We start from the raw sequence: 25,147 nt of genomic DNA on the forward strand, positions 1-25,147 counted from the left end.
AATCAGGTATTTCAAGTAAGCACATATCGTGCATTTTAAAAAATGGCCTGTCACACCAAAGAGATGCAACATTGCTTTCAAATAAGTCCATAAAAATGACATGTTAACATAGAATACTAGATTTTTGAAACTATTATTTAGGGACTTCCCTGATGGTCCAGTGGTTGGGAATCTGCTGTGCAATGCAGGGGATGCAGGTTTGATCCCACATGCTGTGGAGCAACCGGGCCCACGTGTCCCAACTACTGATGTCACGCGCCACAGTGCAGATCTCATGTGCCACAACTGAGACCCAACACAGCCAAAAAATAAGTAAACGTATTTTTAAAAAAACTATTATTTATATGACCGTAAGAGTATGATTGTCTAAAAAATTACTTGAACGAATGGAGGTGGAGATGATTATCTCTCTTGGAAGACTGAAGAAAGAGCGGCAAGGAAGGCTTCATAAGAGAAATGATTCCTGAGCACTGAACACTCTAACCTTGATTCCATAAAAATGAACAGTAGGGGGACCGGTAAACACAGACAAGGCATGTAGGTGGTCGACAGTACGCTGGCTCGGGAGAGCTGCATGGGGCACAGTGAGCTGGACAGCAATTCATTCAAGACACTATCCTGGCACTGTTGAGTTTTCAGAGCACTTCATTTCCAGATAATTTCTGGAACCATGGTACCAACTTGTCCAAGCGGGTCAATCCAGAAATACTCTATTTTTTGTGTAACTCAAACTTCTTCAAGAAGGTCCCTTGAACCATGTAAAGCAAAGAATTTGCCCCACTGACCCCTGGAGCAAAAGATGACAGCTGAGACAATGGAGTAGCAGCACTGGGAAGGGAAAAGCTGATGAGGAAGTTTCTTTAGGTGATTTAGGGAATTCAAAGGGTCTGTGAGGGTGATGTCAGAAAGCTGGCAGACTATGAAGCTCCAAGCTCTTGCTGATCCCATGAAAATATTATATAAACAAATAAGAAACGGACTAAGATGGTTTTGTGGGAACTCTAGAAACCAGTCAAAGCTCTGCAGCAACTAAGAGAACAGCCAATCGAGAAAAACCTGCACCAAGAGCAGCAGGAGATTCTGGGGCAGGTTTGCGTGCCCTCGTTCCACACTCTCCCCAGCATGGCTGGAACGAAATGGCCCAAGGCTCAGTTCCCTCACTCCAGATGGAAGGAAATGAGTGGGGTGTCTGAAATGTTCCAGACTGTGGTTGCCTTCAGGACTGGTTCAGTGTTGTCTGACTTCAAGGTCAGCTAGGAATGGTGGTATATGTTGGATCTCGGGTTAGAAGCCATGAAAGGTAGCGGCAGTCGCGGCCTGTGAAAACCACAGCGGGACAGATGTCATCTGGACAGTTGGGGGCAAATGCTTCTGTGCACAGGAATACAACAGAACATAAAAAGCTCATAGAAGAAGTGTGAAATCCTTAGGAAAATTAAAAGTAAATATACAAGAGGAAAGGAGGGAAAAAAAAAAACCAACCACATACAAGTCCACGTCCAGGGAACATATAGGCCTAGAAAAGGCCCGAAAAGATCTTGTACCTTCATGGTGGGCGCATTGATGAAGGATGCAAATGAAAGATGCTGAACATACTCACTCACTCGCTAAAGAAACAGAAATTAAAACCACAATGAGATACCACTTCATACCTGCCACAACTGGTATGGTAACCTTCAGAAAATGGCAAGTAACTAGTATTGGTGAGCCCTTGGAGATATTAGTGCCCCTCAACACTGCTGGTGGTAATGGAAAATGGCTCATTCACTGCAGGAAAATGGTTCCTCCAACAGTTATCAGAACTACCATATGCTCCTGCAATTTCACTTCTAAATACACACAGACACACACCCCCAAAAGAAACGGGAACAAGTACTCAACAGCAGAGAGAAAAAAAAAAACAGCAAAGAGGTATGAAACAACCCAAATGTCCATCAATGGATGGATGGATAAGCAAACTGTGGTACATACACACAACAGAAGGTTATTCAGCCATAAAAAGAACAAAGTATTGATGAAAGCTACAACATGGATGAACCCGGAAAACACTGTGCTAAGTGAAGGAAGCCAGACATGCACCACTGCAGCGTGGGTAACCTGGTGGAGATGGAAAGCTGACTGGTAGGCCCGAGGCCAAGGGAAGGGGTACTGAGGTGTGGCTGCGTAATGGGCGCAGGTGCTCTCCTTTGGAGTAATGAAAATGTTACATAACCAGCGAGGCTGGGTGGTTGCAGCACAGTGTGAATATACTAAATGCTACTGAATGTAAACTTTAAATATCACCTCAACAGAACAAAATTTTTAAATACAAATTTAAAGAGCTATGTACTCTACCTTATCTTTCTTTCCTTTTTTCGTCTTCTCAGGTGGTGGCATTTTGGGAGCTGGTGGTGGTGGTGGTGGAGGAGGAGGAGGTGGAGGAGGAGGAGGTTCAATAATGGCAGTGGTGGGCACAGCAGCTCGGGCCTGGACCGGCTGCAGCGTGGGAGCGGTCACTGCCAGCGGCACAGAACATTCAGCATAGCCCATAAGTGCAGGAGCCGACGCCAGGCCGAGGTAATTCGACTGCAGGTTCATTCCTCTGGCCTGATGACCCATTCCTGTTGCCGGATGGCTAACTGCTATTGCTTGGTGTCCAACTCCTGCAGTCTGGTGTCCAACCCCTGCCGCTTGTTGACCTAACATAGAAAATATAAAATGAAACAACTATAAAAAGGACATTGTGACAAAGCCAAAAACAAGAAAAGAAGGAAAAGGAAAGTGGGAGTCAGATTATCTACAAAGCGATTCTAATGTACCTTTCCCCTTTAGAAAAACCAAACCTAAAAAAAAAGTCACATTTTCTGGTGGCAAATTATGAATTTCTGAATGTTTCAGCATTAAGGTACTTAACATCGAAATCACTGTTATGTAAATGCACAAAGAAGAACCTGGAAGGATGCATGTAAACTATTAATAGTGGTTTTCAGTAACTGAAAGAAACAGCATATAAACAGTCTTTGCATAGAGAAGTCTTTAATTTATGACATCTAGTTCTGGAAACAAAGAAAATACACTGGGAGAAGGCAATGGCACCCCACTCCAGTACTCTTGCCTGGAGAATCCCATGGATGGAGGAGCCTGGTAGGCTGCAGTCCTCGGGGTCGCTGGGGGTCGGACACGACTGAGCGACCTTTCACTTTTCATGCATTGGAGCAGGAGGTGGCGGCCCACTCCAGTGTTCTTGTCTGGACAGGGATAGGGGAACCTGGTGGGCTTCCGTCTATGGGGTCGCACAGGGTCAGGCACGACTGAAGCGACTTAGCAGCAGCAGCAGTAGTCCCTGGCTGTGGCTCTTGTGACCCAGACAGCATTCCCGTTGACTTTCAGTGGAAATGTTCTCTATTACTCACCATATTTGTTGGCACTGATGCAGGTTTGACAACCACCCCCACCCCCCAGGGCATAAAGAGAGATGGAGTGTATGGTTGCCATACTTCTCTGTCAAAAAGACTGGGGCATAGAGATCTTTAAGTTGAGCTATTTTTTAAAGCTTTACTAAGGTATAATATCTCTGGCTTTCCTGATGGCTCAGCGGTAAAGAATCTGCATGCAGTGCAGGAGATGCAGGAGATACAGGAGGCCAGGGTTTGATCCCTGGGTTGGGAAGATCCCCTGGAAGAGGAAATGGCAACACACTAGAGTATTCTTGCCTGGAAAATTCCATGGACAGAGCAACCCCGCGGGCTACAGTCTGGGTCACAAAGGGTCAGATACGACTGAGCTATGAACACACACACACAATGTATAACTTACATTTGCTAAACCGAGTGTATTTAAAGTACAACTTGACAAGTTTTGACACAGGTGTGAACCTCTGAGACTATCACATAGTCCTGATAGTGACCATATCTGTCATGGTGTATTTACCTCATTTGTTCTATAATCTCCTTGCCTTTCTCACCTTTCCAAGTAACCACTGATTTACTTTCCTTAAAATAGATAACTTGCATTTTCTTGAATTGATATTATTGGAATCATATGCTATTTACCATATTTTTCTTTCCTTTATATATCATAATTACTTTGAGATTCATCAGTGATATATAGTGCTTTTTGTTTTTTGACTGACAAAAATATGACATTTTTCAATATGCCACGGTTAGTTTATCCATTCTCTTTATGGTTATTTGACTTGTTTCTAGAATTTGACTTCTGAAAATAAAGCTAGTATAAAAATTAAAAAAAAAACAAAAAACAAAGAAAATACACTGATGAAAACACACTTTAGCCACAGTGCTAACCTGTAGCTACAGCTGACTGGCTGTAGAGGACTGGAGAACTGCCAATGGTGGCTGATCGCTGGACTACCGCAGTGCTCATCTCTGTAGCTTTTCTCTTTATCGCTTTAGTGGAAGGAGAACTAGAGATGGTAGAATCGGCTGAACTCTGAAATGAAGAGATTCCAGTCAGTGGCTGAAGGCCCTGGTTAAGTATCCTCTTCTAAAAGAAGCCTTACCAGTCACGCCCCAGCGCCCCACACTCTTCCGAGCGCCAAGCGGCGGTTCTCACCTGGCTAGTGGCAACTGTGGCTTGTGCCGCGGGCTTCAGTGGAGGGTCCTCCTCCGTTCCCGGAGCAGGCGGCTCCTCACTCCCCTCGTCTTCCATCTCCACCTCCTGGATCTCACCATCTTCCACGGGCGGAGGAGGGGGCGGAGGCGGCGGAGGAGGGGACTCAGGGGGTGGAGGCGGAGGGGGCGGCACCTCCAGAGGTAACGGAGGCTGCAGCACAGGCACATTTGACTGAAGGACAGTCCAGAACGGAGTGAGTGGCATGAGTGATGAAGAAGATACTTGGCCGGAAAAGGACTCTTTACAAAGAGAACCTATGAAAACAAACAGGAATCAGGGAAACATCAAGACTAAAACTCCCATGAACTGACTGCTGACACATGTCCCCAAGACATCTATTCTATACTGATGTCACTGAAATATTAAACTCACTTCAAAAATGACTTCCAAGGAAAGATAAATTCATAGAATTTACAGTTAGCACTTGCCCCAGCTGTGTTACACTAGTCTTGTTTTCTGGGTCCAGATTTATGGCTGAGTAAATGAAGCACATCACATTACTCAAGGAGAAACTCAAATCATCTGAACCGGAAGTTTTTTTTATTCCAAAGATACGCAACTAGAGAAGGCAATATTCTGGGGTCTTCTTTAAGTGAAAAAGTGAGTGAATGATGTGCATTTGCAATATTAATTCCACATATTTTATTTTTTAGTGAGCTAGGTAAGTGATTAGGATTACCTAGAGAAGCACCCATTCAAAACACTCAAATTCTACCCATTTCAATTAATCTGGGTTACTAAGTTCAGAAAAATCCATTGGCAAGGTGATACTGTCAACCCTATCATTCCTTCACATCTTTGTGTGAACTACTCATTTGCTAAATCACAGCAACAAACCCGGGAGGGTAATGTTTTATTTCAGTGATGATAAAGGGGAAATTAGAATGAATCTTCAAGGTAAATGATGAATAATAATAAATATAACCCAGAAAAGAGCTGTCTGAAGATATGGAGAATTTGAAATTGCTGCTGAAGAAATTAAGAGTTGAGGAGCTGCAAGGTTTGCTTTCCTCAAAAGCTGCAGAAGTCAGTTAATTACTGTCCCTTCTCTGCCGGGAAAAGCTTTAAAGATTAGAGAAAATAGGAAGATATACTTACTTGTAGCCTTCCCCATCCCTCTTTATCGTCAATAGGGAAGTTTCACATTATTTGGGACTATTAGATATATATCCCAGGAATGCTGAAGGGGATTTTCTCCCTAAAAATCATAGAATTTAGGAGTAGAAGAGACATGAGAAATCATCTAGTTTAACCCTCTCCTTTTAAAGGTAATGAAACCCAGGAGGGAAATGACTTGCCCAAGAACCCATCTCTCTGTGGCCGGTCCTGCCCCCTAGTCTAGTGTTACTTTTTTTGCTAACGCTGTATGGCTTACATGCGGGATCTCAGTTTCTCCACCAGAACTGAACCCAGGCCACAGCCGTTAAAATCCCAGTACCCTAAACACTGGGCCACCAGGGAACTCCCCTACTGCTCTCACGGAGCAGAGGTCCAGAAGCCATCACCTGTCAAATGTCATGGGCAAAGCAGTCGATTAAATAAGAACTCTATCATAAAAGGCTGAGAACAAAGATAAGGCCTTTTACCTTACTTTGCACAAAATACACCACACTGGCACACAACAACGCAAAACTAAAGCAACTGTGAACCACTAGGCTTCTAGAACAGCTTCAGTTTTTATGGAACAGATACACTATGTAAAAGACCTTAAGATGATTCACATGACTACTCTAATTATTGAGAAATTGCTTACTACCAAGGAAAAGGGAACTGAAAAAATTCACCAGAAAACAAGACTGCAGTTTTCTAGCTAAAAGACTTCAAATGTCTCATTAACCTTTTCATTGTGCCGTATCACAACACAAATTTTTACATGAACTTAGACAGTCTGAGTATGGGCAAGCAGTCTACTACATTAGAGTACATCAAGATTACATCAGAACTAAGGTAATAAGCACTGGGGATTATAGCTTATTAAACCTCCTTTTACTAAACCAACCACAATATGCGGTAGGTAAATAAATGGGTCAGATTTTTGTATTGGCAGGTGTCTCATCTAGCAGCATAATGCAGCACTGATGCTTTTATGATGGTGGAAGTGCTATGCAGAGAAATCGAGACACAGTACGTTTAAGATTAACAATGTGGTTTACAACCTTCAACAAAGTTTTAATCAGCAGTAACTGAACTCTGTGTAAATATGAAACACACTAGACTCGATAAATTTAGATCACACAAGTAGCTCTTTCACAGTTAATGTCTGAATCCTAAGTTTACTCAAAACATAAAAACTGTGTCTTAACATTGATAATTATCTCCTTCAGCTTAAATATAGAAACTTCCAAGAAATGCTAGTCTGAATACCCATGGATGCCGTATTACATGATGCTTCTCTTCATTCCTACATTTAACCCAGTTGGTGTACTTCGCCATTTACGAGAACATGAAGTCTGAAGTCCAAGGAGAGATTCATATGGTATATACATGGCTTTTAGGCTTCCGTGATGGCTCAGATGGTAAAGAATCCACCTGCAATGCAGGAGACCCAGGTCCAATCACTGGGTCAGGAAGTACCCTGGAGAAGGGAATGGCAACCCACTCCAGTATTCTTGCCTGGAGAAGTCCATGGACAGAGAAGCCTGGCAGGATACAATCCATGGGATCGCAAAGAGTTGGACAAGACTGAGAAACTAACACTTCACTTAACTTTTAAAGTATTAAGCTAAAAGACAGAATCCTGTGGGGATACAAATTTTTAATTCCCCAAGAACATATGTTTTTCTATGCATCTTCATTTCTATATAAATAGAAAGACAAGCTTTCTTTCTTATGAAGGCAGGCTTCCGTTATTCTTTTCCTATATTCCCCTGAAAAATATTACTACTTAGTATTTTGAAGCAGGACGGCAGTTTATCAGTTTAAATCAAGAAGCTATTATACAAATAATAGGTCCATAGAGACTTTTTGGTTAAGCAGCAGAAACCTGCTTTAACCTGACAAAAGCCCAACACTCAAATATGTTGGATACCCTGAAATTGGCTTTTCTTAGAGATATAATGTCAAATTCAAACATGGAACAATGAACAAGGATTAAAAATGAGCAGAACTGTGAAACTTCCTTACTCCTCAGTGGAGTTTTTCTACTTTAAAAGATGATTTTAACCATTGTTGGGTTGACAGAAAGCATATACATTATCAACTTTATTGGCTTAAAATAGTTATTGTCATTGCTCTCCAATTCCAAAGACCTCAGTACAAGACTTGGATTTGATTTATATCATGTTTTTCGTATGGTTTTAGTAGTTCCTAATCAAGAGGCTGAGAATATATTCAACAGAATAATATCAGCTGTTTACCAGTGGCATCTTCCTTGACCAGACAGTAGCCAGCTGTGTGTGTCACCAACAAAGGGAGAAACAGGTATCTAATGCTAAGGTATGCACACAACGCTTGGCACTGGCAATTCCAGAATATTCAGCTTTGGAATAGATACAAAGGGACATTAAACAGTGGTCAGGAAAAGAATCACCAAACCAGAAACACCATCCAATCTCTTCGGTTCACTAACTACTAAAAAGTAAAAAAAGCAATGTATCTATCATTGCTGCCCAAAGAATGACGAATCTAAAGGAAATCTCTTCATGAAACGGCACACCTTGTAACAGGGTATTTTTTCCCCTGAAATATGAAGTAGAATACCACCTTTTTTCTTTTCTATGTTCTAAAATTATCACTGCTGTCATACATGTCTTTTTACTTTGAGTGACTAGGGATTCTCGGGATTCTTAGGTTATTTAAGAAGTTAACAAAACCACTGGTACATGCCCAGTTTCATCTGGCATACAATCAGAACTTTTCTACTGGGACTGGGGAGCCAGTAGACTATAATAACATCATTTTTGATAGGCAGAGGACATGAGAACACAGCTCTTTATGCCCCACCTTACAAAAAATTTCTTTTTATCCTCAAGGTTTAAGACTTATTCAGTTTTATACATGTTTTTAATATTCTTTTCCATCATAAGTTATTACAAAATATCAAATATAGTTCCCTAAAGTTTATGACTTTAGAAACCATTCCATACACTCTTACCTTAATATAGCATTTAAACAAATATGTAAGTTTTTCAGATCAAAAGGTTGTTTGTTCACCACAGTCTTGACTATGCCTCACTTCCTACTTATTTTTGTCATTCCACAAAAGATGGAGTTAGAGAAAAAAAAAAGTATCTTCTTTCATAATGTATAAATCAAGTGATGGCTCCTTAGATTTTCAGAGTAACCGAGAAACTATGAAAGTCTTTCTTTTTAAAATCTGTATAACCAAACTGAAGTTCTTTAAGAGTACTTTAACTGGACTGAGCCATCTCGATTATTTTATACTAGAACAGATGATTTGCAATCATCGATTATTGTGCTTCTCTGAAACAAGCATGGTCCTAGTTTCAGTGTTTATTCACATTATTTTGGTTTGTAACAAACATGCTTCCTAGGAGACTAGTGGAGTAGAAACATGAAGTTGCAAAATCAACAGACTATTTTGTAAAAAGGCAGAACATATTTCTTATCTCCACATAAACACTGACAACTTAACTATCCAATTCCTTACCATTAATTAGAATTTCTGTTATTGGAAATTCACAGCTGTCTGTGGCATGACAGAATACTTATGCAAGTCACAATACACTGGCTCATAATTTTATTTTTTAGCAGATAACATGGTTATTTCCGACTAACACTAACTTTAGTTTCTCTCAGTATAAATCCTGAAATTTTTCAGTTAGAAATTCATGACTATATTTTCTTTTATATGTTAATACAAGTCTCCACCCCCCCCACCCCAAATCATCTCTCTCCAATTAATACCAGGTAAATTGTCCCACCTGTGGAATTCTCAGAAGATTCTGTAGAATTTGAATCAGTGCCAGTTTTGTCTTTCAAGCTCTGCTTAGGAAGAGTCTCGTCTCTACTTTCTTGGGCTTGGCTTTCTTCCTCTTCCTCCTCACCATCTGGGAACTCCCACTGAGACTCGCCCGACTGTTCGTTTACATAGAAATATCGTCTATGATCCCTAAATTACAAGAAAGAAAACACATGTTTTAAGACCCATTTTCCTACAAAGACACTTCCATTTGGTCCTGTCCCAGGACAGCAGTCTGCTCTCACAGGGACGAACCGCTTCTTAATGGACTGCTATTCACAAAGGCAACAAAGAGCTTTGACAACTGAGGATGGAGAACCAAGGATAATTCAAAGCTATTTGCACTGCCAGCAGCTCTGTGAATACAGCCCTGAACCCTCTTACTCCAACAGATGACTTAGAAAAACACCTCTCATATGTTTTTTTTTCTTTTTTTTTTTTGCCAATGCTTAACAGGGTTTTCAAGTTTCATTAGTGAAGGGACTCAATCTCCTAGAACACTAAGTTCCCTTCCACAGAAGAGAACAACGAAGTTTGCGAAAGGTGACTCTTCCCCTCTTGAACCGTGGCATTCACATTTCATACTCTTGATATCAAACACAGTGAAAGCTAAAGAGAGGGAGAGGATCTGGGAGCTGAAAAATAAAAGAGCAAAGATTTCAAATAACGAAAAAAAAAAATCAAGAAAAGCCAAATATAAAAAGAAATGTTTTCATCTGACCTGCTGGCAGAAGATAGTAATCTTGTTCTTCATTCACATCTTCAGCCACGAAGCTTTCCTTAACTTCACCGAGGTTAATCAGGAGTAGTTGCTTCCAGAGGTCCTGTAAAGCGCACAGAGCTCTCGCATGCGCTTAACCCCCAAGCCCGCCCTACTCCGTGCAACAACGCTCTGGAGTAAAAACCAGCTTGGTCCAATCTTGGGAAAAAATCCGTTACATGGAACACTTTAAACACTGCTTCTGGTTCCTCCGCCGTGTGGCTGGCCCAAACTCTGTGAGTGCTCGCGGTGCTCTGCCCGCCCGGCACCGCTCAGGCCGCTGCCCTCAGTCTCCAGACAGGCTGTTAGGTCGTCAGGCGGTGGCGATCACAAATCAAGTCTGAGATGTCAAAGGTGAAAGGTGAAAAGGGGAGAAGAGTGCGTACCTGTCCCAGTGGCAGGACCAGCCTTTAGGAGTGGCGTTTATTTCATATTGTTTTAGCTGTTCTGCGGCATCCTGAAGTTTTCGTTTAAGGTAGTTTCCATTGAGAGCCCCTTCCCGCCAGTCCGCAATCCGAGTCTAAAATCAAAGAGCAGCTTACGTTAGAGACTTGTTCTTATGTCAACAGGAAGAGGAAAAGGGACTTAAGTCTTCTGGTCCATGACTATATACTCTGGCAGAACAGACCAAAGAGGAAGAGAAATCCCATCCTAAATTTCCTAAGAAGTCTTGTTTGCTCTGTAGAGTTCTGAAAAATGAGACTGGAACCCAATACTGCCAAAGCTCCAACATCTGTGAAAATGAGTAGCAGTATAGTTTTGTTTTTCCCTGTGAACTATATTAGGATGGTTCCCCAGTAACTTTACATTTTTGGTAGATACTTGATTCAATTAAGTCATGTAATAAATAAAAAATAAATTGGGCTTCCCAGGTGGTGTTGGTGGTTTAAAAAAAGAAAAAAGTTTTGCAGGGGAACGCAGGAGATTTAAAAAACCTAGGTTTCATCCCTGGGTTGGAAAGATCCCCTGGAGAGGGAACTGGCAGCCCACTGCAGTGTTCTTGTCTAGAGAATCCCATGGACAGAGAAGACTTGTGGCAGGCTACAGCCTGTTGGGGTCACAGAGTCAAACACAACTGAGCACGCACGTACGATTAATCAAGATTAAAGGTTTAGTTCTTAGGGAAATTGGTTAACTTCCTACAGGAATTCCTTACCTAATCCTACCCTGCTACTACTGTAAAGTACACAGGTTACTCATAGGACTCGGAATTCCCTGGCAATTCAGCAGTATGACTCCTCCTTTACACTGCCGAGGGCCTGGGTTTGACCCCTGGACGGGGAACCAAGATCCCACAGGCCTCAGGGAGAGGCCAAATTAAAAAAGGTCTATAATGTTAGAATACTTTAAAAGTACATTCAATATTATTTTGGGGGGGGGGGGGTCTCATCACTATGAATAGAATTTTAGTTTCTTATAAAAAAATATTAAAATATACACCTATTGAAGGAGTCAAGTATCATCCTTACACACGAACTCTCAGTTATTTATTTCCATGATTATGTTTTGCTTTGGCCAAGACACAGTTTTGTTTCCTGTGTTGGTTGTTCAAATATATATCAAGATTAGTAATTTAAATTTAGGACTGAAACATAAATAAGACAGATTCCTCAAACAAAATGCATTTCGTTCAAACACTGACTGTTTATATTAAGAATGGCTTAATTACCTCAGTTTGTAAAAGCAGCACATGAAAGTTGGAGATGGACTGTCTATTAATGCCTAAAAATTCAAATTTACTTGTCAGGGTATTTGCCAGTTCTCCAATCTGAAACTGTAATGCAGGAAAGAAAAAAATGAAAAATTAAGAGTCAGAATATTTTAAGTAAAGTCTTTCATTTTTCATTACAGATACTAGAAAAATGGATCTGCCTATAAGGCCTTTCTCATATACTGCAACTAGTTATGTAGAAGATAAAATCCTAACTTATAGTAAAATAATTCACATTAAAAATTATGTGAAGAAAGAAAGAATAATGACACAAGGTCTAGAGAAACTGTATGCAATATCTACTCTAAAACAACATGGAATTTGAAGAGAGATCCTAAATGACAGGACTCCTCAATATTGTCCAAACCATCACTCATCCATTACTAACTGCTTATGCCAGCAATACACTAAACAAAACGAATTCTCCCAATTCCACCTGCACAGTTGTACTAGCTGCTGCCTGGATAGACTTTTTAAAGTTGAAACAATAGGCAAAGTGGTTTTTCCAAAAGCACACTTAAAGAGCCACATACTTACTTGGTCCAATTCTTCTCATGACATTAGGAACAGAAATGAATGGAACCAAGCATGCCTTTTGTGTAAAGGCAAGTATTGGGTTGGACACAAAGTTCGTTCTGGTTTTTCCGTAAGCTGTTATAGAAAAATCTGAATGAACTTTTTGGCCAACCCAATAGTTCATGCTGGTTAAATTTGTTATTTAAATTTGTGACTTTAGTTTCTTTTAAAGCTTCCAAACTAGAGGCCTATATTTGGTAAGCTACTGCTTTCCAATGGAGACTTACTTATAAATAGTTAAGCATTCAGAATTTATTTTTATATTTCCTTACATCAAGTCAGTCTCCTTATTTCAGCCTTAAATATAACTTTTTCACTCAACCAAATTATTTATATTTAAAGACAACAAAGATTACTTTTTTACTATTATCCAGAAGAAAAAGTTTACTACTTTCTAGAAAAAAAAGTAGTCGGCCTATTTAAAATGGTTGGCCAATTAAAAAATATTCATCAAGCTGCATTTATAAGTAATGTACATACTTTCAAGTCCTGTTCTTCTTCTACTTTAGGTACTGTCTGTACTTTTAATTTTTCTGGAGATTCTTCTGCTTCCATCTCTTTGTCTGAGTTTTCATCCATTTTTTCTGAATTTTCAGCACCAACTGCTGTAAAAGAAAATATGTGAAATTAAATCAAAAGGACCATAAAAAGGTCTTACAGTGCAGGAAATTATACTCCACATCCCATAATAAACCATAATGGAAAATATTAAGGAAAAAAAAAGAATGTCTCCATGTATATAACTGAGTCACTTTCCTGGATAGGAGAGGTTTACACAAAACTGTAGATCAACTATATTTCAAAAAAATATTAAAAAAAAAAAAAAAATCAAACAGACCAGTACTAATAGAGCCCCAAATATACTTTCTTATCCCTAGAGCAAAGGTATCTGAAGGTTATTAGTGCTCTCCTTTGCCTATGTGTTCCTTACATGTTAAGGAAGCTCTAATGACTTACCAACCTACTGTCTTTAAAAGCCAAAAAAAAAAAATTATTCCTTTATAACAGGGGTCCCCTATCTTTGAGGGTCTAATGCCTGATGATCTGAGGTGGAGCTGATGTTAACAGTATTAGAAATAAAGTACACAATAAATATAATTTGTTTGAATCATCCCGAAACCATCCCTCACCCTCCCCACCCCCAACCGGGTCCAAGGAAAAATTGTCTTCCACAAAACGGTCCCTGGTGTCAAGAGCTGGAGACCACTACTTTACAATCACATTTCCTAAAATGTATCTACATATAGGATTTACTTGTTTTATCACATTACCCAAAAGTTTCTGCTTTTCCTTTCTCCATCTATTAATCTTTTCTGATCTTTTTATTTTTTTGGTCACGTCTAGTGGCTTGTGGGATGTTAGTTTCCTGAACAAGGATCAAACCTGTGGTCCCCTGCAGCAGAAGTGCAGAGTCCTAACCACTGGACCACCAGGGAAGCTCCTTTTCTGATCTCTTCCAAACACTCATGGCTTCAATTACTTATGAAAGCTAGATATCAAACCTGGAATATGTGAGGATTCTTTATCAAGAGGATTTTGATAAAAAGGCTTTCATAATCAGAGCAGTGTATTAAACTACTAAATAACTCCCTTCTTGGTTAACACCTGTAGACAACCTTTATTGGACCTACTTATTCCTCTGGTTAGTGCCATCTGTTGGTAGTGGGAATCTCCATAAGAGAACAGGTTTACCACATAATTAAATGGACTAAAAGTTCATAAAAGACATGAACTCTTTGTTATATCTGATTAACACCTGCTTATCAAACTAACCCATATATCCAGTATAAATCACTCTCATGAGGATCACAGATAAAAAGAAAAAGAACAAATTTGAGTACTCTTTCTTAACTTCAGTTAATCTTTGATCTAAAGAAGAAATGTGACTTTAACACCACTCTCAACAGCTTTCATAAAAAGTTTGAAATTTAGTATTAAGTACTAAACCTTATTATACAATGGCCTTTTTCTTTTTATTTGTTCATTAATATCGCTTCTGCATTTTCAAATTGTCTAAATCTTTCTACTCTCCCATTGACTAGTTTCTACTTTTTTTATATATCAGACATCTTACATTTAATGACAGGTTTAAGAATTTAACTATTTCAAAGAACTGCTAGAGCTCTAAGATATGATTATTTTGGAGGGCAATTAGGCAGGATTTATCAAATTAAAATGCACATACCCCTTAACCTAGCAATATACCACTAGCAGTCTATACTATGATACTAAAACCTGCATAAAGACAGATGTCCCAAGATGTTTGCTAAGCTTGATTTTAATTGTGAAGTATCATAACGAGTATAATGTATAAAGAACATGAGCACTCCAGTAACTACATCCCAGCTTAACAGAAGACCATCAGTAACACCTTGAAGCTCCCTGTGCCCCTCTCCCATCATGCTCACACCAGACACACCCTGGTCATGTTAATAAGCGCCTGTACTTTCATCATGGCTAAATCCTGAAGCACAGTAGTTTTGCTTATTTTCCAATTTACATACATGGAATTCTAACATATGCATTCTCCTGTGGCTTTTAAAATTCAACCTTATTGTTTCTGGTGATAATTCATGTTGATGCATGTAACAAAGGACCATTCACTGTTCACTGCTATTCTGTATTCAATTTCAAAAATACATCACAATTTATCCACTATTCTTTGACATTTGAATGGCTAATACTTTTTTTGGATAATATGAATGCAGTATTACTTTTAACCGTGGAACGAGGATACAGATGGCAATCAGTGAGGGAAGAGTTAAATGAAGACGTCTGTAACACGCAGTAGTGAAAAACAACTTTATCTAGACAGTTAATGTTGTCTACATTAAAATTCACATATGCCCACTTCACAAACGCACATAAAAAACAAAACAGAAAGTCTATAATATATGTAGACAAAAAACACAGAAAATGGACCTCAGAGTAGGGAATGAGAATAGTGAAATGACAAAGGAGGGAGGGGGGCCCTTAGAATTCTACTTTATATTCTTCTGTATTGTTCATTGGAAAGAAAAATTCAAACAAGGATGTTTGCATTCATTACCTGTGTTTTTGTTTTCTTATAATTAAAAAATCATAACCTGTAAGGTATCTTCTACTTGGTACACTCAACTCAGATTTTGGTGATTAAAACTAGTCCATTCTGGTAACAGATTGGAAGAATGCAGCAGGTTCTCTTCTATATCACCCTGAAGATAACTGGGATCCTCATGGTAGTACCAAACTATCTACACACCCAACCAAAGACTGGCCAACTTGGGGACATCCCAGTGGTCCAGTGGTTGAGAATCTGCCTTGCAATGTTGGGGGGGTGCAGGTTCGATCCCTGGTCGGGCAACTGGGATCTCACATGCCCCAGAGCGACCAAGCCCTCAGGCTGCAACTAGACAGCCCGCACACCACAATGAAAGATCCCTCATGACACAACAAAAACCTCAAGCAGTCAAAAAATAAAAAAAAAAAAAGACTGAGCGACTTGTACATACAGAGAGAAGATGAGGCTGGGATTCCCAGAGGTGGTCCCTGCCTGCTTTGCTTACCAGCTGGAAAGAGAGAGATAAGGAGAACCCATGGTCTTCATGCAGATTATAAGATAACTGTAGCAAGTGATTAAAACAAAAGGGAAGGAGGGACCCAATCTTATTTTTTTTTGTTTTTGAGGGAGAAGTTATCTCCAATCAGCAGCGACTGCACAACCCACTGGATTCCAGCCTCTCGAATTCCTACTGCTCCATTAGAGGTGGAGCAGGAAAGGGTAGAAGCTTCCTTCCCCATATTTCCCTAAAAGGGTAGAAGCACGATATCGGTCTATTTGCCCCAGAGGGAACAAAAAAGGGGTAAGAAGGATTGCTCCTCTAAATCTCTCAACTCTCAAGTTTAATTAAAGCACCAATTACCAGTTTCTCCATTTTCTGGAGTCTCTCGTCCAGTTTTGCTAGAACTCCGGCTGGTAGACTCTGGACTGGTTGCGCGAACAAACATCTTCCATTTTCCTCTTTTAGACATAAGTCTACGTATTCCATCCTGAGATGCTGGCTGGCTGATATCAGAACATGGACTAGACCCTGACACACTACCATCTCCTTCCTCCAAGGCTCGCAATTCTGCCTACAACGAACATGAAAATGGAGTGTCATTAACTGTTTACCAACACTTATTTGTGAGTAGCAAGAATGACAGCCATGTGTTTTTGGAATTTAAGTACTTTGAGGACAAGAAGTATTTCTTAATACATCTCTCCATCAGGACTGAGCATTAAGCTTCACATTCTTTTGCTCCTCTGTCCATGGCATTTTCCAGGCAAGAATACTGGAGTGGATTGCCACGTCCTACTTCAGGCGATTCTCCCAACCCAGGGATCAAACCTGAGTCTCCTGAACTGACAGGCAGATTCTTTACCACTGGGCTACCTGGGAAGCCCAGCCGCTCTCCAAAGCTTCAAATTTTTCAAAAGGGGGAAGCTTCGAAGTTGTATTACTGTTACAACACCTGTTGAGACTCTGCTTCACACTCAGGGCATCAGTAGATCAACTTCAGAGTTCAGGTTTTTATTACATAGGCTTAAACATATCTACGTGAAAGGATAAGAAGAACAGACTCCCTGCCCCACCAATGGAGTAAATGAAGCACAACGATCCCAGAGTATGACAGTCCTGAAGGAGGAAAATATATTTCACAAAAACTTACTTTTTTCCTTTCCAAAACCAGCTCCAGCTCAAGGGTATCTTGTTCTTCTTCCTCTTCACTCTCTCCCGACTGAACAACACTGCAGAGATCCTCCTGAGTCGGGTCTTCCACACTGTCCAACAGAACTTCCTGTGGCTTTACTGCTGCTGCTTCTTCTGTTGTACTTGTTTCTTTCTCTTCTGAAACTGGCTCTACTTCTTTACAAATTACTTTTCTTCTCCATCTCTCTTCTTCCTCTTTTATTCCCTCAGGCAGTAGAGGAGCAAGCAGTGACGCTGCCACCCCTTTCTTCTCCTCCTCATTATTTGAGAGAGCCTGAATTCCTTCATTTACTTCCTATAAAGAATTAAATAATCTTGCTTAACTTTCAAAGAAATTTCACCTGAATAAAAACCACTGATCCCCATCAGATTAGTACATGTTTGCACCATTTTTCTTACACATGTGTAATGGAAATGTTACTTTAGGAAGGCAGTATTATTGTTCTGGGTGGAACGCAAACGTATCTTTTCTCCTCTGTATGTCAAAGGACTAGTAAGAAACAGAAGCAGATTAAAATAAAATCCTAATTTTGTCAGTTCAACACATAAGTGGATAAACTTTCACCTTCCTCTTCTGTATGATGAGATAACTTCATAAATATGCTGTGAAGGTGATTGAGAGGTAAGTGAAATATTTCGAAAATGAAATATGTGATTATATTTCAAGTGTCTACTTCCTCCACTGGAATATTTACTCTACCTCCCTCTTAGAGTTGTACAGATTATTTTATAAAAGCATTTTTTTTTGATACACCTCCCACCATTTAAAAATTCAAGATAAATTAAAATTCACCCCCACACACTCTCTCAGTTGAGTACAACTTACTTACTTTCCTTATTGATGAGGCTAAAAAAATGCCTGTTTCACTATCAGTAATTTTTAAGGTAGCTCATCTTTGTATTAAAGTAAAAAAAAAAAACAACACAAAAAACTCAAGTGGAATCACCAAATCCCTAAAGCCGTCCCTGCTTGCTTAGCTGCTCCCATTTCCTTCACAATGACCCAAGGGACCTTTACGGCACCCTCAAGCTCCAGAAGAACCACTGAACTGGGGAACTGCTATAAATGCCACACAATAAACAGAAACAGATTAAGTAAAATTTCAAGAAACAAAATGTATCCTGTTTTACATCTATGTTGCAAAATATTAACAGAAGGATAATACACCTGTGACAAAGTAGCGTTCAAGCTCTTTAGATCTGAAAATAAGCAGAAGAGGTAAGTTGTAACACTGACCTTTTTAACTTCTCGCTTGGCTATGACTGGTCCACTTTTACTACTAGAAACAGAAGTATTTTTCTCCTTAGCATACATGTCGGTATTTACCACAAAACTAGCTTCAGCACCTGTTACACAACTAAAAAAAACATATACTTAGCAAAAGCAACAGAAGGCGAATATGAGCAAAAGACAAGACTGATTTTCTTCTAGGTTAACTTCTTTTTCAAGTCTGTTCTTACCTAGGCTGGTAATGTTGTAATCCTTGTACCTGAGTGGCAAGATACTGGGGTAATTCCCAAGTCACTTCATTTGTTTGTGTGTTCCAATAATAATAGCATCCTGTGTTCTCATCCCAGACCTCCTGCCAATCTCCCATCTCAATTCCAACTAGAAGAAAATGAAACAAATTTCAAGCAGCACGTATTTCTGCACAATTCTGACCTTGTATCTCAAGTCATAACCATCTAACCCAGGGTTTTTCAACCTTAGCTCTGTTACTGGGCAGGACAGTCCTGAGCAGTATTCAGCAGCATCCTGGCCACTACCCACTGGATGCAGCAACGCTCCCCCGCCCCCACCCTCTGCTGTGACCATCAAACCCTCTCCAGACACTGTTCAACGTCCCCTGGAGGGGGCAACTCCTCCCTCCTGAGCTGTCTTTGCAAACATGGTTTAAAAAAGCAGTTTGATGGTTGAAAGATAAATTGCAAACCCCAAAAGACTTTTAAAAATAATGGCTTTTATTATTTACTGAGCACAATCTGCCACTGGTTAAAAGGCAAACAATCATCTTCTGATAAAAATATAACCGAGCAGTTAGTTATTTTCCAAGTACTGTATTTAAAAAGCCAGAATTCTAAAGTCTGGGGCTAAGGTATATAGGCTTTCACCTTTGGGAACCTCAATGCCTAGAACAACTTTAAGAACCACACTTTAGGTTTATTTAAAACTCAAAGACTCAAGCTTACCTCCTGCCAGTGAACACTGAGTATCATATTGCCACCCTGCGGTCTGGGTTGAGTCTGTCCCATTAGGAGTAGTGGAAGAAAGGGCAGGTGCCGATTCCTTTGGCTCTGGTCGGGGTGGAGTCGGGGGTGGAGCAGAAGCTGCTCCAGGAGCCGCAGGCTGAGGAGCTGTTATTGCATCAATTTCCTTCAGGGTGAAAACAACAAGCATTACTGAGGTGAAACCCAAAAAATAGCAATAATGAAAACAAACAAACCAACCAACCCTCCATTGTACAGGGTTTTGACTTAAGAAGCTTGAGTCTCTGCTTCTCAAGTTAAAACTCTCCTCTTCTCCATTTCTGTCCTTACAACTAGCACAAAAGGAGAAGTTGAGAGTGATGGGGAGGGACTAAGGAAGAAAAGTGGAGCGGGAGATACAGACTGACAAGTGGGGGAAATGCAAATTCCAAAGTGGCTTCAATAACTAAAAACCCAAACACAAAAGCACTTCTAACCGCTAGGAAGTTGGCCAATGTACTATCAATATCGGTTGACTGGTTTCCATTTGCTTCCTTAGACTGTGCTGGCTTTTCTGAAATATCATTCTCTTCATCATCACTGTCAGCATATGCACCAAGCAAGCACAGACCTCCTGGGAACAAAAAGGTAAAACAACATTTCTAACAATGCCAAAGTCCTAGGAAGTATCCAACAGAAAATATGATTCTTTAGCCATTTAGTTTACTTACAGAACCTCAAGAAATCTGCAGCTAACCAAGAGAGGTACAAAATAATTATGCACTTAGAACTAATAAAATCAACCTGCATAGCAATTTGACATCCTTTTCAAAATATGTGCTCAATTATTCATCTACTACTCCCTCTGTCAAAATAACACATAATATATATCCTGATTTTAGAATCTGTTGATTTAGGTCTCTATCTCAAACAAGTAAACCAATTAGAGTTTAGTAAATGAAACAAGGAGATTTTTCAAAGTGGGAAACAAAGCTCTCTTTAATAATTTTTCCCCCCTCAAACATGTGATGAATTAAAACAGAACATAAGATGCTACAACCAAAACAAAGAAAACAAAAATCACAGCTAAAACTGAAAATATTAAGCATGGCCTCTGTAATGCTGCAATGCAATTCCCTTAAAAAAAAAACAAACCTGAAACTGTTTATTAGTTGATCGATGTTTATTACTCTAATGTTACAATTAAGTGAGCGTATATACTCTCTTTATATATTTTATCACAACAGGCACATGAACTATCTAAGTCTAACTTGACTTTTTATTTAATAACAGGACTAAATTTTCCAGTGTTGTGGAAACTGAAAAGATTTATCAGGAGGTAAAATCTAGTTTTCTTTGTTATAATTCCATAAACAAATTCATAGATTCACCTAGGTGTGAACATAAATTGCTTCATTTATATACAAAAGTTCACATTCAATACTTTAGTCACATAAATCATGCCTTCATTATTTTTTAGTATATAGCTAAGTTGTTACGCTATCAATTCCCAAAATACTATTTTAAACTGATTAGGAATATTTTAAAGTGGATATTTATTAGACAGTATCTCCCCTTTCCAGTTTCTAAATATATCTCATTTGGGGAAGGGGTGGCGTAGATACCAGTCAATTTTCCATATTTCCTGAACAACAGGTAAGGGCAAGAACTACCTAAGACATTTCTGTACAGAAAAAATCTGCACCTTAGAATTCAGCACTGATGGGTTTCTGGGGGAAAGCAGAGGATAGGAAATTTATATTTTCACATAGAAACCCTTTCTAGTTTAGAGACAATAATAAACACTGGCTTTCGTTCTATATACTTTGGTAAAAGGTTCCAGCCAGGTGAGCTGTGGGGAATTTGGATTACAAAATTCCCCGGCAGGGTTAATTACCCAGGCTCAGAGCGGATCTTATAGGCAATAGGTTTATTCAAGGCTCTATATAGTCTTTTTCTCTTCAGAGTCTTTCATACTAAATACATAAAACCTCTTCCAACTCTTGAACACATAGTGCTACTTCCTAGTTCTGAAATTTCTTCCCCGTGTTCTACTTTCCCGTGTGTGTGTTAGTCGCTCAGTCGTGTCCGACTCTTTGTGACCCAATGGACTGCAGCCACCAGGCTCCTCCGTCCACAGGATTCTCCAGGCAAGAATACTGGAGTGGGTTGCCATTCCCTTCTCCTAATTTTCCAGGTTTCTAATTCACAGTTTTAAGTGGTAAATGGGGTATGGGGAGGAGCAAGCATCTGTTACTTCAGGTACATAGTTCAAAAAGTCCCTCAAATTCAGAAGATCAAAGTTATTACAATTATAGAATATTTAGTATGAAAACACACTTTAATCTCTCAAGATATATAGAGAAAACGAACATTTTCAGCACTTGTGGGTTAGAAATTTATATGTTATTCAATGTAATTATCAAAACAACTTAGGGCTGAAAGATCTGTTTTACAGATGAATGATGTCGTGAGGTCTTAGTATATGAATGCTAGAGTGGAGATCTGAACCACAGTGGTCTGTCTACAAAACCACTGTTGCAAATATTCTTTCATGCTTAAAAAATATTCAGTAAGAGCAATTTTCAGCTGTGCAAACATTTGCTAGGTACCAATCAGAGCAGTTTCTTAAAGAAAAAGACAAAAAGACATCATTAGCATTCCCTAAAGAATGCCAAGATACTGGGGAAGCCAGAAAACAAGTTACCAAATAGCATTAGTAGGATAAAGAAGCTGTGGTATATATACACAATGGAATGTTACTCAGCCATAAAAAGAAATGTATTTGAGTGGGTTCTAATGAGGTGGATGAACCTAGAGCCTATTATACAGAGTGAAGTGAGTCAGAAAGAGAAAGATAAACACAGTATTCTAAGACGTATATACGGAATCTAGAAAAATGGTACTGAAGAATTTATTTACAGGGCAACAATGGAGAAAAAGACATACAGAATAGACTTATGGACATGGTAGGGGAGAGAGAGTGAGATGTATGGGAAGAGTAACATGGAAACTTACATTACCATGTGTACAACAGATAACCAATGGGAATTTGCTGTATGGCTCAGGAAACTCAAATAGGGGCTCTGTATCAACCTAGAGGGTTGGGATGGGGAGGCGGGTGGGAGGGAGGTTCAAAAGGGAGGGGATATATGTATACCTAATGGCTGATTCATGTTGAGGTTTGACAGAAAACAGCAAAATTCTGTAAAGCAATTATCCTTCAATAAAAAATAAATTTAAAAAATAACATTAGTAGAAAAAGTAGTAGAAATTAATTTGGGTACAGAGAGACAAGAACAGCAAATTTTACACCGGTTAAAGTGTATACATACAACTACAAGCCCTCACAAAGATGTTAAATTTCCATTTAACGGGAGTATAAATTTGCTGAAACATTCATCAAAACACCATATACAAACACAATTTGATCCTAAAGAAAGATACTGTAGACAATGAATTAAGAAAAACCAAAAAAACACAACTATACCTGTTGCTTTAACAGCAGTGGGCCTGGTGGTCATGACTGGTTTGGGAGGATTCTGAACAACTCTGGGAACCTCCACCACCACCTCCTGTTCATCTGGATCTAGAACAGCGAAAAGCAAACAGCCAGATGACCGAACAGAGAAAAAACTACACAGGTGACAAAACCATCTCTGACTTGACCTCTCAAGTCTAGATTTCATCAATTTCAAAACAAAGTGGCTATAACCCATCAATGACCCAAATAACTGAGAGGCGAGAAACAAACATAGCTAGAATCTTCACTCTGCCTCGTGGCGTTAACATTTAAGAATGTGAACACCATACTTAAAAATTATCTGAAATAATCCAAAGTTAAAACACATTCACGCACACGTTCAATTCTCTCCAGGTTAACCATACGGCTTTTACTATAAGCATAACTAGAGCATTTTTTCCCCCAAAGTGATCTTTATTATTATTATTATTATTTTTTAGCACCTGAAAAGGTCGGGGCTTTTCCGGCATATGTCTCCTAAAGTAATTCTGTCTGGTTCATCTTAATCCAAGTACCATTCTGGGGATAAACACAAGAGATTGGGAAGCCACGAGCTCCACCTCTCCAGGAATGTTGCGGAAACCTGCCAACTAGGAGGAACTTACACTTGAGCTGGCGTAACAGAAGTATGGTTACTTCTAAAGCACCTCTCTCAATTTCAACAAAAACGAAAGGAAAAGCACATGACGTGTAGGAAACGGCAGGTTCCACGGTCACTGAGGCTAGGACAAGGAAACGCACCGTCTCCATTTATCCCGTGAAGTTATTCAAAACCGAGAGCAGACGATAAGGAAGGAGACGGGGCGGCCGGGCCAAGCCCTGCACCCGAGATGGCGCCTCTGGGTCGGCTCCGGCCGAGCGCACACGGCTCCGCGGCCCCTTCCGCCCCTCCGGGCCCACAGCCGTCCGGCCCGCAGGCCCCGCGCAGCAGGCCTCGGAGGCGGACGCCGCCCGCCCGGGCTTCTCGTTCCTCGCAGGCCCAGTCTGACAGACCTAGGCCGCAGCCCCCGAGCTCGAGTTTCGGATTGGCCCCACCTCGGCGCCAGGGCCCTCGCGCACGCTTTACCTTCTGAGGGCGAGTCCTCTGAGGCCGCCGCGGCGGCAGTCACCGCGGTTGTCGTCGTCGACACCGCTGCCGGGGCCGGCTGGCTGGGCGCCGCCGCCGCCGTCGAGTCCGGTTCGGCGTCGGGTTCCGGCTCCGGGTCCCTGCTCGGCGTGCTGCTCCGGGGACCTGGCGGAGAGAGCTGCAGGATGGGCCTTCGGCCGGGTACCGCCCGGGACTTCTTCCCCATCGCGAGCCCGAGCGCGAGCCGCGAGCGTCGGACAGCCGAGAGGGGCGGGCGCTCGGCGCGGCGATGCGTAATCAATATTCATACGCTGCGACACCGCCCCCTGCAGGGATCCACTTTTAACCGGCGGAGAGCGCGCTCGCGCAAGCGCAGTGGGCCTGGTGTGCTTTTCTGGCCCCGCCCCCAGGAAGGGAGGGCGGACTTTACCCATGGGGTTAAGCGATTGGTTATTTTGACACATTGACGGAGCCGGGAGCCAATGGAAAACGAAAAAGGTTAGCGTTAAGCCAATAGTACCGAAGAGTGTGAGTTTAGACTACCTTCCAAATTACGTCACGCTCCACCCCTGCGTTTTTTGCGGAGTCTTTTCTCTGCCGCCCTGTCCTCCATTTTGAGCCCGTCTTGGCTATGTTTCTTATCGTTTGTCATCTAGGATGCTATGCTGCTTTCCTGGTCTTTCACCTAGTTTCGCCTTGTTTATTGGGGTTTAATTTGGGTCTAGCATTGAACACTAAATAGAATAGGGGGGGTCTCTTAATGGTTTTGTAAATTTTTTCTTGGAGCACAAAGATGATGCCTCATATTGTTGCTTATCAGCTGAAAAAAAAATCACTTGTACTGCATAGGAGGAAAGAGCCTAAATTTTTGCGATGGGGCCCAGGAACCTTCCCAATCTAGTCGCTTTATTAGGTTTAATCTTTCTTTAGCACTTTCTCCCCTCCCCTGTTTCAGAGGCAGCCACACAGAGCATTTCTCTCACCTTTATTCTTTCAGACTAGCTGGAATAACTACTGCATCACGTGGCAAAATTGTTTTCCTTCCTCAAGACCCATTGC

At 40.6% G+C, this 25,147-nt stretch overlaps 1 protein-coding gene across 1 annotated transcript in view; it reads right to left on the reverse strand.

The window, feature by feature from the left end:
* Window positions 1-24,422, reverse strand: part of FNBP4 (formin binding protein 4) — a 31,656-nt gene extending 7,234 nt beyond the window's left edge. The window contains exons 1-15 of the mRNA XM_055547125.1: window positions 24,089-24,422; window positions 22,990-23,088; window positions 19,997-20,133; window positions 19,503-19,686; window positions 18,774-18,921; window positions 18,550-18,670; window positions 17,272-17,607; window positions 16,482-16,692; window positions 13,060-13,184; window positions 11,962-12,066; window positions 10,679-10,812; window positions 9,495-9,682; window positions 4,552-4,865; window positions 4,284-4,428; window positions 2,335-2,678 (exon numbers count right to left, since the gene is read on the reverse strand). Of these exons, the coding sequence (XP_055403100.1) occupies window positions 2,335-2,678; window positions 4,284-4,428; window positions 4,552-4,865; window positions 9,495-9,682; window positions 10,679-10,812; window positions 11,962-12,066; window positions 13,060-13,184; window positions 16,482-16,692; window positions 17,272-17,607; window positions 18,550-18,670; window positions 18,774-18,921; window positions 19,503-19,686; window positions 19,997-20,133; window positions 22,990-23,088; window positions 24,089-24,314 (2,817 nt within the window). The 5' untranslated portion in view covers window positions 24,315-24,422. The remainder of the gene's footprint in view (window positions 1-2,334; window positions 2,679-4,283; window positions 4,429-4,551; window positions 4,866-9,494; window positions 9,683-10,678; window positions 10,813-11,961; window positions 12,067-13,059; window positions 13,185-16,481; window positions 16,693-17,271; window positions 17,608-18,549; window positions 18,671-18,773; window positions 18,922-19,502; window positions 19,687-19,996; window positions 20,134-22,989; window positions 23,089-24,088) is intronic.
* Between the last annotated feature and the right edge of the window lie 725 nt (window positions 24,423-25,147).

This window comes from Bubalus kerabau, chromosome 15 (genome assembly GCF_029407905.1).
Source record: "Bubalus kerabau isolate K-KA32 ecotype Philippines breed swamp buffalo chromosome 15, PCC_UOA_SB_1v2, whole genome shotgun sequence".
NCBI lineage: Eukaryota > Metazoa > Chordata > Mammalia > Artiodactyla > Bovidae > Bubalus > Bubalus kerabau.